Genomic DNA, 18,580 nt, shown 5'->3' on the forward strand with positions numbered 1-18,580 from the left:
ACAGAAGCTAATGACATGTCCTCAGACGTGGGTCTCATAGGTAAGTGATGGTGTCAGGATTTGAACCTGGGTAAATCTAAAGTTGGTACTCTTAGCTACTGTGCTATGTTGCCTTTTTTTGGAGATTAAAGCAGTAACACTAAATTAGTGCCTTTTTAAGGTCATGACCAATTAGTAGATAGTGGAAACTTAATGGATCACAGGCCAGTTTTTTTTTTTTTTTTTTTACTAGAATGGAAAATATATGGCATGTTAATAAAGGTAATATTTTGTGAAACCAGTTTCAGTTTATGTATGTAACCAGTGGGTTGTGAAGTAAAATTGATTTCAAATGAGTTTGGAAGCCATTTCTTCTGGATGGATTTCTTTGCAATCCATGTCCTAGGACTGTGAGTTGTTCATAATTTACTGTTGTGAATAATATCAGAGTTTTTAATGATGAAATTGTTGGGTCCCTTCCACTTCCAACATGGTGACAGTGGCAACACTTTCTACTTTAGAATGTGCTGAGCAGTTAGTCCCTTAATGCCATTTAGAAAAAAGAGGAAACTCCCTCTTTTGAGAGGGATACTTTTATTCTACCTTGCTCAAAGGATTATGTAAAGATTAATTCTTTTCTTTTGTCCTCAGACACTGTTTCTGCAACATTACAGCCTTGACCTAAGACTATCAAGGAAGTACTTAAACCCCACAAGCAGGGCAGAGTTAGATTTACTCAGATAGCAGAGGCTTAAGGGCTTTCATGGGATACAAATTACTAAGTGGGTTTGAAACTGGGTTGAGTCTCGAATAAAAATGAGATAGTACAATAGACCTTACTACTCTAGGCTCCTAAATTCTTTTATTTGAACTGGAATACAGCTCTTTCAGGAATATCTGGGGTTCTTACTTAAATGCTTATCAAAAGAGTTTTTTAATTACTGTGATTTGAACTAAAGACTTAGAAATTTCCTTGCTAATTCAGACAAATGAAATTATATGCTATAGCCTCATTTGTTTGAGATGCTAGGCTGTGGCAAGCTTAGTTCTCTATTTCACTTGGGCATCTGCTTTGCTTTTGCTCACGATATGTGCTACTGCACCTAGGCTATTTAGAAGTGCCCTGCTGTGTTTATTAATAGAGATTTGGCTATGTATACAAAAACCATTTTTCTTTCTGTGACTGCCTACAGTTGTTTCCTAGATGACGTTGTTGAAAACTAGAAAAGGTTTGTTTAAGGCCAACTGATTTTTAGGGTGCAGCCTGGTTTTCTCTATGCTACAGAGATGTAGGGGAATTAAACCCATTTAATGAGGCTCAGGTTAACCTCATTTCTGAGGATGCTTGGATGTGTATACTGGAAGTTGGCATTGCAAAAATTCCTGCCATGCACCCACCCATCTTGTGAGCTCCACTCCACAGAGTCTGACTTGAGTAACTTGGGCCCCCGAAGGAGATCAGACTACTTGTTTCTCATTTTCTGGTGACATTACCAGGTTTTTTACCCATCTGGAATTAGTACTGAGAACTCTTTCTCCGTTCTAGACCTGTGGGTCTTTAGACAAGGCCCTGTGTTGCAGCCATTCTCCTTGATGTGTGGTATTCTTTCAGCTATTCTGGAACTTAGTGAGAACTTTGGAGGATTCACTGGAAAGGTTTCTGAAGACTGTTGTGTTCTGAGGCAGGTGGCAACACCACTACTTTGGAACTAGGAAAATAAATGAGATAAGATTATTAACTCTTTTGAGCTAGACTTGTCTATTCCCACAACTGAGTAACATGACCGTCGATGTGACCTAGTGGAAAGAGTAGCATCCTGGAAGTCAAAAATCAAGCTTACATGTTCATTAATTTATTCACTTGTTAAATATGTTGAGTGCCTGTTAAGAGCCAAGGACTATATGGGGTACTAGAGCTTGCAACTTCACCACTTTATAGTTGTGGGCCTAATCTCTCTCAGCTTCAGTTTTCTTACCTATAAAAGGTAGACACCTATCCTGTCTGGGAGCCAATGTGTGAAAGTGTTTCCAAGTGTAGAGGGTTATGAAATACATTTCTTCCCCACCTGGGGAAGAAATGAGTAGCAAGACAGCCTAATTTCAGAATTGGAAAGTTCTAATAAAGTGAAACCAGTCTTGTGGGTTAGAAAATCAACTATGCTTTGAGCAGACCTATTGCCCTAGATTTTCAAGGACGTGGACACAAAAAGAAAATGACAGTGTAACTTGGGAATGCAAAGTTAAAAAAAAAAACTATTAAGCAATGGTTTTGTTTCTAATTAGCATTCTCTGATGGAATAGAATGGGGAAAGGACATTCTGTTGAAATAAGTGAAGAAAAATCAAGACCCAGAGAGCAAGTGCCAAGAAGAAATGCCTTTGTTTCTCAAGAGTTCACTGTGTGGTGATTGATAGTGCTTCCGGGCCATAATTATTACACTTTAGCGTCATCAGAATCACCTGGAGGGACTGCTAAAACACACGCTGAGGTTTTGATTCAGTAGGTCTGAGGTGGAGCCCGATAGACAATGTGCACGTCTAAGAAGTTCCCAGGTGATGCTGATGCTCTTGGTCAGGACTTGGTACTTCCAGAACCACTGCTTTCAGAAAGCATGAACAACGAAGGCCAAAGTAAAGATGAGGTGAGTTTCACAGCAGGGGAGTAAAAATAAATCAGTTAAAGGATTCCAGGTCAAGCAGCACACTGTTGAGATTTGTGCCCATCTGAAGCTAACGAATGAGCGGGTCTTCCTCTCAGCAAACGAAATTGATTGGGTTGTATGTGTAGCCCAGCGCAGGAGGCTCTCTGGTTAACTGCCTCGGCCATCTTAGTCATTGCTCATGTTAACTGTTTTATATTAAAGTAAAAATAGAATAGTTTTACTCTAATCCTGACCAAGCAGATTTCATGATTTGATAAGATGCCAAGAGGATGAGTTAGAAGAATTGATCCTTAAGGTCTTAGATAAAGAGGCTGGGGATCTGAGGTCAGAGTCTGTGTTCAGTATTAATGGGAGATGAGTGTTGATGGGAGCTTGGCCTAAAGCTTGAGGCAGGAAGCCAGGGATGTATCTCAACGATGGCAGGAGGCCCAGAAACTTGTTAGGACATCATGTGAGCTGACTAATGGCTCTGTGGGTCATGAGGGTCAAACTAGGGGCCCAATATTCCTGTCACAAGGTAGGGCATTTGAGTTCCTTCCTCTATTCCTATTCACCAATCCCTCCAGTTCCTAAATTGTTGGTTTAAGGCAAAAATAAAGTACAAATGAGCCTTCTCTCTTTTTAAAAGGTATAATAGAAGAAATAATATGTAGGCGTTTAGTATTGGGTTGTGTGACATATTTCATTTGCTTTTAAGTTGCAGGGCTATAGAAGGATCAGAAAGCTATTTTAGGCCAAACCACAAGTGTTTCTTGTAGAGTGACAGATATGCTGAAGTTATCTCTGCAAGTTCTGCTTACATTTCTAGTAGATCAAGTGGTGAAAAAAATAGAGAAGTGACATTCAAGTCTTTGTTGCTCACCTAGTATATTTCCAATCCTGTGTTTGGCAACAAAGGATTTGAAGACATAAAAGAGCCGGCCTCACCTCTCACGTTTATAGTTTGGGGAGACGTGTGATGAAGACATGAAACACCAAGCACACGAAAACACAGTGCCTCTTACATGTAGCAGCTCAATAAATTCAATCATGGAATGGCATGTGTGCCATATGTTAACAGAAATGTCTGCGTTTAGGGATGGGAGAGGAGTGCAACCTGGAGAAGTGTGGAAAAAGGAGGATGATCCAAATACAGTATGCTGTCTAGGATTTTTTTGTACCACCTGATAATGAAGAGTTCCTGAAGTTATGCCAAATTCCTGTAGGTGCTTGCTATGAAGGAAAGTGAAGTCAGGTGGCTCTGGATTTGAATCTTGTTTCTACCACTTTGCAGCTGTGTGACCTTGGGCAAGCCACCTCATCTGTGAAATAGAGGTAATGCTTCAAAATATCGTTACAGGATTTGATGAGATAATTTATGCATCCTACATGCAACAAATATTTGATTATGATGTGCCAGGCATTATGCCATGTAAATGAAACAGACAAGAGCCTGGGCCTGGCAATAGTAGGAACCTGACAGATGTCTCCCAAATGTACCTTGTTGTTTCATGCGCTGTATTATTTTGCTTTAATTCTTATTTATGAAGGAATTTATTTCTCTTTGCTGAAGTATTTTAAAGCAAATAGCAGGCATTTTGTCTTTTCACTACTACATAATTCAGTGTACCTCTCAAGAAATATGGCATTTCCTTTCACAATAACAGTCATTATCACACTTAAAATTACCTTCATTCTTTGGCATCATCTGTTATCAATTCATAGTCATAGTTCCCTAGTTGTCTCAAAATATATTTTTAGTGGTTTGTTGGAATTCAGATTCAAAAAAGGTCCCCATGTTGCATTTGTTTGCAGTGTCTCCTATGTCTGTTAATCCAGAGCATCTGCCTCTTTTTTTGGGTGGGGGCATTGTCTTGTTGCAGAAGCCAGGTAGGTTCATTTAGAATGCCTCCCATTTTGGATTCGTCGCTTGCTTCCACGTGGTTTTATTTAGCTAGTTACTCTGTCCCCCATCCATATCTCCTCTAAGTGGAAGTTAGCTCAAGAGGGTTTATTAGATTCAGGTTCAGCTTTTCCAGCAAGGAATCTATAGGTGAACTGTGTGCTTCATACTGCGGTACATCGAGTCATGCTTGTGTATCTCTACGAATACTGTACCCTGTGTCTAGAATGTCTTTCCTTTCCCTTTCTGCCTAGCAAATTCCTATTCATCCTTCAAAACTTTGTTCCGGGGGCTGGCCCCATGGCTTAGCGGTTAAGTGCGCACACTCTGCTACTGGCGGCCCGGGTTCGGACCCCGGGGAAACACTGACACACGGCTTGTCCGACCACACTGAGGTGGCATCCCACATACAGCAACTAGAAGGATGTGCACCTATGACATACAACTATCTACTGGGGCCTTGGGGAGAAAAAGGGAAAAAAAGGAGGAGGATTGGCAATAGATGTTAGCTCAGGGCCGGTCTTCCTCAACAAAAAGAGGAGGATTGGCATGGCTGTTAGCTCAGGGCTGATCTTGCTCACACACAAAAAAAATAATAAATTAAAAAAAACAAAACAAAACTTTGTTCCATTGGAGTAAAGCTAGAGAAAACCCATTGCTAACTTTTTCAATTCAGAGAGAAGAAGGTTACCTATGGCTCTGGGAAGATACTACTTTTTAGGTGGAAATGAGGATACTAATCACTTTCTTCTCAGTTCTTCGCAGGTTAAACCAGAGTAAGCGAGATTCCAAACTCAAATTAGGCTGCCCTTCCTGCCTTTCTTTTCTTAAGAAAAATCTCAAGGGCAAACATCCCTCTACCTCTCCAGGAGCTAAGAGTTCTTTACTGTGTAAAGAGAACATTGTACCTTCTCTCACATCTCCCAAAATAGATGTCTCATTTGAATTTTCCATTAAGTGCTCAACTTGAGTGCCCTGCTGTTGAGGCATTGGAGGTGACAACTGGTGAATGACTAGCCTTCCAGCTGTTCTGTTTGCATATGTCGCGTTGGGTAGATGATCCTGTTACTACCAACTGTTGGATTGCACACTCATCCATCAGATGGCAATCAAAAACTAGCCTGCCTGGCCAGGGCCCATTTTCAGGAGTTGTCGGAAGAGTTACCACAGTTCAGGCATCAGAGCCCTGGACTGGAGACAGAGGTCTGAACTAGCATTCCTGCTCTTAACTTGCTGTGGGACTTTGGGAAATCACTGAACTTCTTTCTGTAAACTCCAGGAAGGGCTAGAGATTCTACGAAGATGGTTCAGGAGTGCTTCAAACTCAGCAGCTCTGCCTTGATCTATTTTATGCATTAAGTTTCTGTAAAAGATTTCTTTTGGAGCTAAAGCGCTACAGCTAAAAACAACAACAACCCAAAAAAGGCTTAAAAACATCACCAGGCTGGATGACAACCACATTTCCTTATATATTTAAAATTCACATCTATGTTACTAACTGGAGTTTTGAATGAATGCTTTGAAATTATTTCTGTAACAAGGCAGAATGTAAATAAATCGATATGTACCTAGATAGTCATAGTGAGGAAATATTGAGGGCTGTACGTGATACTGAAAATGAGCCAGTGTTGTAATTCTGCATCAACTTAACTTGTCTGATGGGTACTTCTTCAGAGTAAGCTCATAAATAAATGGTAATGTCCTTCCTAGGCAACTGGGTCATGTTCTGGCTCTTCAATGTGACCAGTCCCTCAGAAGCAAAGCACAGAACTGCCCAGCAACCACACAGAATTAGGCAACTCCCACGAAAGAGAAAGGCACCACTGCACAGGCAGTGCTCCCTGGTTTTCATGCATCATCTGAACAGCAGGGAAGCCAGAAACAGCAGATCTCGTTGATCGGGATCCTAGACCCTGACCTCTTGGCTCCCTGCAGGGATGCCATGGTCAGCTGTGTAGACTGCCCACTGCTCAACTCTGGGGACACCATTCATATCAGCTACAATGTGAGTGCCGCCCCTTAGAGCAAGGAGTCTGCAGCACAGACACCCCATACCTGATTGTGACCTCCTTTTCCTAAACCACATTATGGGTAAACCATCTGTTTTTGCATAAGAAGGAAGGGCTCATTCCTAATCAGCCAGGACTCTCCAAGCCCGTATTTGTTTCTTTGTTAATAAACTTTTATTGAGGACCAACTGTGGGTAGGGCACCACTCCTCTGGCCCCAAGCCAACATCTCCGGAAAATTACTGAGCTATTTCAAAGGTATAAAAAGCACTCCCCTAAGATCCTGACACTTCATTCAGGGCCTGCTGACCCAGGGCTTTGCTGCTTTTCTTTCAATCTGCTGCTGCCTGATCTCTTGGTCATCTTGTGACTCACAAGAGGCTCTGCCAGCGGGCAGGGCAGGGGGAGAGGAGGGAAGGGAAGGAGGCCAGGCACACAGCTACTTGATAGCAGCTGTGGCAAGTGAGCGAGGAGGTTAAGTTGCTGCCTTAGGTCAAAAATGTGGGGATACTTGTAGATTTTATTGCTCACCCTGAAGCAAGAATAAACTGGAATCTGCCAAAAAGCAAACCGCAAACGATTCAAGACTGTTAACCAGTTATTTTATTTTCTGAGGACAGATTCATGAAATAAGTTTTCTTCACCGGAGTCAGTCCCCATGCCCAATAACAAGTTTTCTCTGAACAGTGTTTCCGGCCCAGGGCAAGGAGAGCTTCCCCCCAACTAAGAACAGAAGCAAAGATCTTGGAGAGAAAGGAACTTGGATCCATATCTGCCATCTGACCTGGCTTCGGGACTTCATGGAGAAAATGGGATCAGTTGAAGAATAATGATTAAATCACAAGTGCTTTAATATTAAATTGTAGAAGTAGACAGGGAGGAGTAGAAAAAAATGTAAACTTATTCTCTCCCTGTTCCCTGCTGGCCACCTGACATCACCACCCCCGTCAGAACGTATGGCTTTTCTGTTTTTTTCTTTGATCATTGTTTCCCTAATTGTTTTAAAATGCTACAGTTATTTCCCTACATCTCTACTGGATAAAAGACCAGCCTCTCTCATTTGACCCTATGAGGTAGGTACTTTAAACTCCCTATTTTAAACATGAGGCTAGAAGAGGTTAAGTGACTTGTCAGAGTGATTGTGGAGTGTTGAAATCCAGCCTGTTTGGCCCCAAAGTCCATGCTCTTAGCTTCTAAGCCATAACGAAATCCTCAAAGAACAGAGCAGAATTTAGAGGTAAAAGTATAGAGCTGGCCCTGTGGCTTAGCGGTTAAGTGCACGTGCTCCGCTACTGGCGGCCCGGGTTCGGATCCCGGGTGTGCACCCGCACACCGCATCTCTGGCTATGCTGAGGCCGCGTCCCACATATAGCAACTAGAAGGATGTGCAACTATGACATACAACTATCTACTGGGGCTTTGGGGGGGCGGGAAAAGGGAGGAGGATTGGCAATAGATGTTAGCTCAGAGCCGGTCTTCCTCAGCAAAAAGAGGAGGATTAACATGGATGTTAGCTCAGGGCTGATCTTCCTCACAAAAATAAATAAATAAATAAATAAATAAATAGAGGTGAAAGTATAAATCATGGAAATTACAAAGGATGAGACATGGGTCCTGGACCAGATAACATTACTCCTTCTGCCCCCTTTGTTAGGAGGGCTGCTGTGTTTGGAAATGACACAGTATTTCGAGTAACTTGGGGAAAATACGGAATATAATGTTGAAACTTATCAAATCTGCAAGAAAGCTTCTCTGAGCTGGGCCTGGATTAGAGGACTGTCTAATGCTCGTGGCTTAGTAGATGCTTTGTGTCCAGTAAAAGAGTCTCCTAGAATTCTGCAAGTTAACAGGTCTCTGCCTACTTTTTCAATTACCATGGGATCTTCAAAAGGCGACAACTACTAAAAAATGGTGAAGGAAACCTGGAATCTACAACAGTATCTTAAGTTGGCCACTGAAGGATGGTTAGGGTTTTGATAGCTAGAAATATGTTCTGGGCAGGAGGAATTTCAGGAGAAAAGGCAGAAGGGGAGGAAACCTCAGGGTGTGTTCCATGAGCGTGTATTAGTTTCCTCGGACCACTGTAACAAATTATCACAAACTAGGTGGCTTAAAACAAGAGAAGTTTATTCTCTCACAGTTCTGGAGGCTAACAGCCCAAAATCAAGGTGTCAGCAGGCCATTCTCCTGAAGGCTCTAGGAAAGAATGCTTCCTTGCCGTTACCTGGCTCCTGGCGGTTGTGGGCAACCCTTGGTGTTCTTGGCTGGTGGCTGCATCACTCCAGTTTTTGCGTCTACCTCATCACATAGTGTTCTCCCTGTGTATGTGTGTCTGTGTCACTTCCCCTCTTCTCTCTCTCTCTCTTTTTTTTTTTTTTGGTGAGGAAGATTGGCCCTAACAACTGTTGCCAGTCCTCCTCTTTTTGCTTGAGGAAGATTGACCCTGAGCTAACATCTGTGCACATCTTCCTCTATTTTGTATATGGGACGCCACCACAGAATGGTTTGATACGAGTGGTGTGTAGGTCCGCACCCAGGATCCGAACCCATGAACCCTGGGCCACCAAAGCGGAGTGTGCGAACTTAACCACTAGGCCTCTGGGCCAGCCCCATTTCTCCTCTTCTCATAAGGACATCAGTCATTGGATTTAGGACCCACCCTAATCCTCTGTGACCTCATGTTGGCTTGATTACATCTGCAAAGACTTTATTTCCAAATAAGGTCACATTCACAAATACTAGAGGTTAAGACTTGAACCTATCTTTTTTTTTGGGGGGGGGAGCGCAATTCTACCCACTACCAGCATTAAATTGTCTGATTTGTTTGATTAAAATGGGGGAATCATGAGATATCTGGCTGTATGTCAGATAACTTACTGGTATTTATTTAATAAATATCGTTGACTGCCTTACAGCACTGTGTTACTTGTTGCAGAAGCAGGGTCTGGGCCTCAGGAACTTAATGCTGTGGTGGAGAAAAGCAAGATACCATCAGTGGACAATAATGCAGGATAAAATGAAGGATGGATTATAAAAGAAGCAAGAAACATGCCATGAAGAGGGGACATTTAGCCGGTGTTATCTAAGACAAGTAGAGATGTTGGTGGAGGGGAAACCAGAGGCAAGAAAGTCACTTCAGAGGCTACTAGGCTAGTACAGAGGAGAGAGAGTGAGGGACTGAACCGGACAGTTTCCTTGAACACCAAGTAAACATATTAACTAGTGCTTCTCTGCAGAATGAAATATTTAGAAATAGCTTTATATGACCTAAAGAGTAAAAAGTTAATGTGACCAAATGCAATGTGGTATCCTGGGTTGGATCCTGGAACAGAAAAAGAATATTAGTGGCAAAACTTGTGCAATCCAATTAGTGGTTGCCAGGGGCTGGGAGGAGGAGGTAATGGAGAGTGACTGCTTAATGGGTATGGGGTTTCCTTTTGGAGTGATTAAAATGTTCTGGAACTAGATAGTGGTGATGATTGTACAACATTGTGAATGTACTGAATGTCACTAGTGGTAAATTTTATGTGTATTTTATCACAATTTTTAAAAGGCCATAAAAATACACATTATTTTAAAAATTGTGAAATCTGATGTTAATTTTTTAGTTTTGACAAACATACAATGATTATGTAAGATGTTAACATTAGGGGGAGCTGGGTGAAGAGTATACTGGAACCTTCTGTACTATCTTTACAACTTTTCTGTAAATCTAAAATTATTCCAAAATGAACATTTTATTTTAAAAAATTAATATGAAAAGATGCATGACTCCAATTTTTTTAGGCCAATATCTCATTGTGTGTGTTTTTGTGTTTCTAAGTACCTATCTTTCATCTTTTAGAATATAAGTCCTTTGAGGGCAAAGGTATGATGTGGGTCTCGTTGATATTTTTTTCCAGCTTTATTGAGGAATAACTGACAAATAAAAATTATATATATTTAAGGTGTACAATGTAATGATTTGATATACCTATACACTGTGAGATGATTACTACAATCAAGCTAATTAACACATCCATCACCTCACATAGTTACCATTTTTCTGTGTGTGGTGAGAACACTTAAGATCTACTCTCTTAGCAAATACAGTGTTATTAACTATAGTCACCATACTGTACATTAGATCCCCAGAATTTATTCATCTTATAACTGAAAGTTTGTATCTCTGACCAACATCTCCTTATTCCCACCCCTCCCATCCCCAGCTCCTGGCAACTGCATTATACTCTCTGCTTCTTTAACTTTTTTAAGATTCCACATCTAAGCGAGATCATACTGTATTTGTCTTTCTATGTCTGACTTATTTCACTTAGCATAATGTCCCCAGATTCATCCATGTTGTTGCAAATGCTAAGATTTCCTTATTTTTTAAGGCTGAATAATATTCCATTGTATGTGTGTATCACATTTTCTTTATCCATTTGTCCACCAATAGACACTTAGGTTGTTTCCACGTCTTGGCTGTTGTCAATAATACTACAATGAACATGGGACTGCAGATATGTCTTCAAGATACTGATTTCATTCCCTTTGAAGGTATTATTCTTAAAATGCTAGTAGAATTATCAGATTTTAAACATTCAACAACTGAGTTCTGTTTTTCTGAAGGGTACTAAATAGAATAGGTTTTCAGTTAAGGTCTCTGGCCACTGTAGCACTGGAGGGTAATTGGTGATAGCCTCCTCTCTGGGGCCTGTCAACCCAAGAGTAATGACTTTTGCTCACTTCAGACCTGAGGTAATTTCAAACCAGCACAAGTTTCCATTTTTTCTTGTTATCCAATCTATTCTCTATGTTCATTTATTCATGTGGTTCGATTACTCTGAGATCTTAAGAGAGAAAGGGATTTAAGAAGGAAAAAAACGAACACAGTGCCATATTTTGTATGGCATAATGATATCTAGGAGATATGATGCCTCTGCTCACGACATCCAGGTTAGCCACTGCAAATAATTCTGTGATAAAGATAAGGATGCTTGAAATGAGACATAAAAAACTGTGTGTGTGTGAGAGACAGAGAGAGGAATGGTTACTAAAATTTTAGAAATGCATCTTCTTGAAACAATATTTTCAGCAAAATGGCTGGTTTCCTTCTCTTTTTGAACTTAGGGGGAAATATTATCCCAGTTTCAAGTAGGCCTGGTTATTTTCTTGACCGTTAAAAAAAAATTTGCAAAAGAGTCATCTGTTTACCAGTGAGGATCCTCAAATAGTCTGCTTTGCTCCATGCATAATATATTTTTCATTTTTCTTTCTAAAAGGATCTGAAATACGTTGAAATTTCTGAACTAAAATCTTGGAAACTAGAGTTCTTGGTATGTGACTTTATACATAGTCATATTCCAGTAAGTAGGGTCTGTTGTCTGATGGAGATTTGTGGACCGACTCACACTTCTTGAAGTGCTAGCTTCACACAGATTTGTTCACTGACAAAAAAGCAAGCAGATGTAGGAATAATTAGCATTCTGGAAACAGGGTTATGAAGACTATACATCTATAAGGACTGGTGGGATTGGTATAGGACAAGTAGTGGCTAATAAGAGAAATAGAGCTAGAATAACAGAAGAAGAAAAAACCCCAACACTCAGCCATAACGAAACAGCTATTTCTCTGGTTGTTTAGATCAAAGGTCTTGCCAATACTCGTGTGGATCTGGTAGTTAACTCCAGAACTGTATGTGGCTATATGCGTTTAACAGTTGTAAATATTTTACTCTTTATTATAATTAACGTTACTGTTAAGTTCACATGCAGTAAGTAAATTGTAAATAACTCATTCTATAGCATGGGATCAGCGAATCTCAAGTAATTTTTTACTTATCTTTATTAAATCCTAAATTAAAAGAACCACTTTAGATGTTAGGGAGAGGAGCCTGGGATCCAGTTAACTTGTTCATGTATTTTTTAAACGGGTGATAACGACTGTGTAACAGATTACCCCTAATATAAGAGCATAAAAGAACACATACTTATTCTCTCCCCCAGTTGCTGAGGGTCACAAATCGGGGAGTGGCTTAGGTGGGTGGTTCTGGCTCAGGGCCTCTCATGAGGTTGCAGTAAAGATGTTGGCTGGTCAGGGCTGGGCCGGTGGCATGGTGGTTAAGTTCGCACACTCCGCTTTGGTGGCCCAGGATCCCAGGCATGGACCTACGCACCACTCATCCAGCCATGCTGTGGTGGCGTCCCACATACAAAATGGAGGAATATTGGCACAGAAGTTAGCTCAGGGACAATCTTCCTCAAGCAAAAAGAGGAAGGTTGGCAACAGATGTTACCTCAGGACCAATCCTCCTCACCAAAAAAAAAAGATGTTGGCCGGGGGTGCAGTAATCTCAAAGCTCATTTAGGGCTGGAGAATTCACTTCCAAGTTCACTCATCTAGTTTTTGGCAGGTCTTAGTTACTTGCTGGCTGTGAGCTGGTAACCTCTATTCCTATGGGCCTCCATAGCCTTCCTGAATGTTCTCATAACATGAAACCTGGCTTCCCACAGTAAGTGATCCAAAAGAGAGCAAGCAGGTAAGCAACCAAGACCTACAACCTTACAACCTAATCTTGGAAGTGAAATACCATCACCTCTTCTGTGTGCTATTGGCCACAAAGACCAACCCCGGTCCAGTGTGGAAGGGGACTGCCTATATAGAAGGGTGTGGATATCAGGAAGCAGGGATCATTGGGGGCCATCTGGGAGGCTGGCTACCATAGTGGCTATCAAATCTCTCAGGTATTTATATTCCACTGGGTAAATTTAAAAGAATGACCTAACAGTTTTAATTTTAAATATCAGTGTTTACATCATGCTGAAAATTTCATGCTTTGCAACTACTTACATTTATGATGAAAAAATTTTTAAATGAACCCAGGGGGTATACTTTAAAAAAAAAATTCTTTTGGGGATAAGAGAATAAAAGTTTGAAGACCACTGGCTCAGACTACTAGTTCTTCTATCCACTGTGTCCCTCTTATCCTTTTCCTCCGGCTCTTTATCTCCCCCACGTGGTGCTCTTTTATCTTAAAGGTATGGACAATGGATTAATGAAAAATAAACATCAAACTGAAAATCGAAACTTGGTCCCTAATTTGTGAATGAGAAAGATTACTTAAAATTTGGACTGTCCTTGAAAATCTAGGACTTCTGGATATGAATAAGAAAATGAATCAGGAGCTATTTTAAATGGCATTTATTAAACAGCTACGTGCCTTCTATGAGCAAGGCACGGTGGGAGAGCTGTGGGGGACACCAAAAGAATAGAATCTAGGAATATAATCTACCAAAGTTATAAGCTAGAGAGTATGGCGCCTGGATGCTCAGAAAATAAGATGATATCATACCAAAAAAATTGTACACAACTGATACATTTTCATGGGATACAATCTTTTAAAAATTGTATACAATTTGCAGAGGTGAAATTCTGCTTATGTTTTGATGCCACCAATGTATATGTTTAATGAAGGCATTTTATACCTTAGATGAACAGACCAAAAAATGCACAAAGCCAGTAATTATGGATAATAACTGTTGGAAAAGATGCTGAGATTTTATTAAGGCATACCACAATCAACCTAAATTTAAGCCATAGTTTATTTTATCAGGAACTAGCCTTGAAACTTTACCAGGCAGGACTAATATTCTATTCCTAACAATTTACCATTTCATCATGGAGAAAAGGCTGTCCCGCTTACTCGCAAGTGGAACATGTGTTACGTCCTTATATAAACTGGAACCAAAATAGCAATGCGCATCCAACGTTATTAAAATGTCTCATTCAGTACAATAAACACTCACTAAACTACACAGAGCTAAAATTATGCAAAAGATTGCAAAACAAAACACAAACTACCTTGGAAATTTTCCAATCTAAGCTAAAGGGACTAAGCAGCAAGTTGACTTTTAAGAAGTTGGCTGGACGATATTAGCTCCAGTACTCGCAGATGAAAAGTTAGGTTTAGGATTCTGGTTTCTGGAAATGCTTGCAGACCCTCTACCTACAGCGGGGCCAACGAGGAAATGTTCAATAAGGAAGTCTGTTTATTTCCCTCCACAAAGCTTTTTCGTTACAATGGACGGAGGCCTAGTTCCTCGCTGGTGGTCAGACGTGAGCGCGGAAAGCCACGCTGGACACCCCTCTCGGTCTGGGAGGCTGCTCTCGAAGCTGGCGCGTGGACGCGGGCTTCCCAGGGGTCAGGCGCAGGTCCTCCTGCTGCCGGGAGCCCGTCCTCGGCAATTCGTCCTCGGCAATTCGTTGTTGGGTCATCACCCCGAGCACACTGGCCCAGGCGCCCCTCCCTGTCCGCCCTGCTCCCAGGGCGGTTTCTACAGCTCGTATAGTAAAGGGTAACAGAGATCCTAACTACGTGTGAGACCAAAACGAGGAAGGCGGTCGGACGCGCCCCTGAGGGCTTGCTCGCGAGCTCCGCCTTTCTCGCAGAGGTCACCCGAGGACTGAGGCGAGGCCCAGCTGGGACGAGTCCGGCCATCCCCTGCCAAGTGCGGGTAGACGCCGGCCGAGCCCCGGCGAGACAAAAAGGGGCAGGCGGAGATGAAGCAAGATGGCGGGACGCCGGCGCGAGGCTGGGCGAGCGAGAGCCTCCCGGCATGCCGCGCAGCGACCTGCTTCCGGCTGTGGGCGGTGCGGGGGTCGGCGGCGGCCGGAAGCGGGCTGAGCCGGCCTGTGGGAACGCTGCCTGGACTTCCGGAGGCCTAGAGCCAGGCTCTAGAGTTTTCCGGTAGGCGGCGCGGGAGGAAAAAGAGGCTTGAGGGGCCGGGCCGGGCGGATCCCGTCCTTCCCCAATGTGAGCAGTGTCCCGAGCCCCCGTCAGGCGAAGGCTGCCCAGAGTGGTGGAGCCGGTGGCCAGGTCGGGAACATGAGGCAGTGTCTCCTTTTACTGACCAGCTTGGTTCCTTTCGTACTGGCTCTGCGACCTCCGGACAAGCCGGGCTTCGGCCCCCCTCAGCGACTCGGTAAAGACCCGGGGGAGTTGGCTTAGGCCGGCGCCGGGCGCCGGGAGCGCGCTGCTTTCGGGGAAGAACAGGGGAGCGGGATCTGTCCGGTATTTGGGGGCGGGGTATGGGACGACTGTGGCGAGTCCCTAAGTTTTCAGTGTAGGAAGGGGGTGTGGCTCTCGGAGTTGAGGGAAAGAATAGAGACGGGCTTGTCCCTCTGAATGGGAAAGGGATACTGGAGGGAGCCTCCCGTGGGCACTGAGGGCCTGGGAGGGGTCTGCCCCCTGGGTTTATGTGTGGGAAAGAGGTGATGTGGTGGTGGTGCTGGCTCGTGTTTGGAGAGGGAGATGTCCAGGTCCCGGTCCCTCCCCTACTAAGGAACAAATCTATAGTGTGTTCCTACCAAAGGCAGGACTCAGGAGGAGGATAGAAAGGGCCCAAAGCTCCCCAGCTCTTCCTCGCTCTCTAAGGAGCGAAGTAGAATTTCTGCTGTAGGAGGTGCTTATGCAGTAAGCTGGTTGGAAGGCGCTGACTGGAGAACTCACCTTGTGGAGTTTCGTTTTGCGAACATCATAAGCATGTAGTTAATTAAATTGTAGCTTATTGGGGGTGCTGGGTGTGTGTGTGTGTGGGCGCTTAAACTTGCCAAGACACCTCTTGATCCTGCTACTGTGAAGGACTTCTTTGCCATTTTAAACAAAAATTATCAGGGATGACCAATTTGATTGGTTTTGAGCCTAGAAGGTAGAGCGTTCTTATTTAGAGTTTCTAAAGAAATTGGATTTTAAGGATGGAGGTACATTAAGAGATGTGAAATTTGATGGAAGTTAGTTTGTGTGAACATATGGTGACTGTTAGGGTCCTTTGTCTTTTAAAACTTGACAGGTAAGAGTTTGATTAATTAGTAATAAAGTAGGAAACATAGTATATCTTCCCGATGTGGGAAATGTAGCCTCAGTGATTTTGCATGGTTGTGTTGGTCCCCAAATCCCATCATGGTTCCGTATGTGGTATTGTGCAGATTGAGACACCATGTGTGTTTTCTTTATGGCTAATAAAAAATTTCGAGTTAGTTTACTTGGCAGTTCTTTTTTCTCATTTAATGGACAGAAGTGGTAGTTGACTGAGGGTGTTAAAGATGTCGAGTGTTCTCACCTGAGCAGCTGCTTTGTGGCGCTCTCAAATTGAAATGGATTACAGGTTACTAGTTTAATGAACGGCAAGGGAACCTGTTAGGAAGTGCTGAGATGTGATAAGTCAGTACAGATTGAAGGGAAATTTGAGGTAGGGGTGATCAGAATGGAGCGAGAGGGTAAGGATCCACTTCATAAGAATAAATGTGAATGAAAAGAATAAACATGTATTTTGAGATACTAAAGTTGTATTTTTACCACTCTAACATGACTGTTTTATTATATTTCTGTTGTTCTGGTGGAAAAATAAGCAGTATGAATTCTAGGAATGCACATAGTATAGATCAATAGCTTTCTAGATCAATTTTCAGCAACATTCACAGATCCTAAGTTTTTTTTTGTGAGGAAGATCAGCCCTGAGCTAACATCCATGCCAGTCCTCCTCTTTTTGCTGAGGAAGACCAGCTCTGGGCTAACGTCCCTGCCCATCTTCCTCCACTTTATATGGGATGCCGCCACAGCATGGCTTGACAAGTGGTGAGTCGGTGTGCGTCAGGGATCCCAAGCTGCCGCCAGCAGTGGAGCGCGCGCACTCGAGGGCTGCGCCACAGGGTCGGCCCCGTAAGAGTTTTTTTTGACCATGTATTTTTTATTTGCAAAGTGCAGATCTCTCGTGCCAGAAAAATGCAGAGACTTACCCATTTATTCACCAAATGTTTGAAGAACACATACTGTATGCAAGTATTATGTGGGGCATTGGGAGTAGAAAGATTAGTGTCCATCTTCAGAAAGCTTTTGCGGGGCTGACCCAGTGGCACAAACGGTTAAGTGCGCGCGCTCCGCTGCGGCGGCCTAGGGTTCCCCGGTTCGGATCTCGCACGCGCACCGACACACCGCTTGTCAAGCCGTGCTGTGGCGGCGTCCCATGTAGAGTGGAGGAAGACGGGCACGGATGTTAGCCCAGGGCCAGTCTTCCTCTGCAAAAAGAGGAGGATTGGCAGATGTTAGCTCAGGGCCGATCTTCCTCACACACACACACACACAAAAAGCTTTTGCCATGGTGGAGTAGAAAGATCTAACAGACGCTCTAAAACAACATGGAGGAGGGTGATTATGGCAGGTATTATTATCATGAAGGAGCACCGAACCTAGTCTGGGAAGGTTAGTGAAGGCTCCCTGAAGAGGTGGTACTTGAGCTCAGACTTTAAGGTTGGGTAGGTGAAAAGGGAAAATAAGGACACTCCTGTTGGGGTCCCTTAGAGACTGTTAGAGTTGAAATGAACCTTAGAGACTGTGTCTTGTTTTTTAAATAAAGCAGCAGAGAAAATGAGTCTCAGAAAGGTGTAGTGAGTTGTCAGGTTCACACAGTTAGTGATAAATATATGCCTTGTGGGTATTTTTCCTTTTGAAGAATGACTTGTGTGTGTGTATATGTTTGATGGCTTAGGATGTAATTTGTTGCTTAACTTAACCCTACCATTATTTAGATTGAATTGGTCGAGACCAATGAATAATTCCATAGTTAAAGAGCATGGTTTATTGTTTATTAGCCTACTTATCCTATAAATGTTATCATAACTACAGTACTAAATACTGACTAGGGGTTTGAAAACATTTTTCTCAAGGACAGAAATATATAATAGAATCCTGGCTTTTGGAGTTCTCCATGTCACCCAGTATGATTTCAAATGAACTGTTGTGAATTGCATAATTTAGGAAAGTTATGACTCATGTGAGCTTAGTCATGGTGATATCTTGTTGAAGTTGCAGCTGGGGTGTATAAGTCTCACTCCGATTTCAAAAGTGTTTTCCCTTTGTGTTACTTTTAGCAAAAGAGGTTGTAGTAGGTAGAAGGAAAAAAATATAGGTCACAGATGAAAATTTGTATCTGAAACATATTTTGAAATTTATCTTTAGGTTATTGGCATGAGGATTCTGCACATTGCAGTGCTTATTTCTCATTATTGACAG

The 18,580-nt window shown here is 42.6% G+C and overlaps 1 protein-coding gene across 2 annotated transcripts in view; it reads left to right on the top strand.

The window, feature by feature from the left end:
* Window positions 1–15,252: 15,252 nt before the first annotated feature.
* ADAM17 (ADAM metallopeptidase domain 17) overlaps window positions 15,253–18,580 on the top strand; it is a 52,891-nt gene continuing 49,563 nt past the window's right edge. For both annotated transcript variants that reach the window (XM_058551822.1, XM_058551823.1), the window contains exon 1: window positions 15,253–15,494. In XM_058551822.1, coding sequence (XP_058407805.1) covers window positions 15,398–15,494 — 97 coding nt within the window. In that variant the 5' untranslated portion in view covers window positions 15,253–15,397. The remainder of the gene's footprint in view (window positions 15,495–18,580) is intronic.

This window comes from Diceros bicornis, chromosome 12 (genome assembly GCF_020826845.1).
Source record: "Diceros bicornis minor isolate mBicDic1 chromosome 12, mDicBic1.mat.cur, whole genome shotgun sequence".
NCBI lineage: Eukaryota > Metazoa > Chordata > Mammalia > Perissodactyla > Rhinocerotidae > Diceros > Diceros bicornis.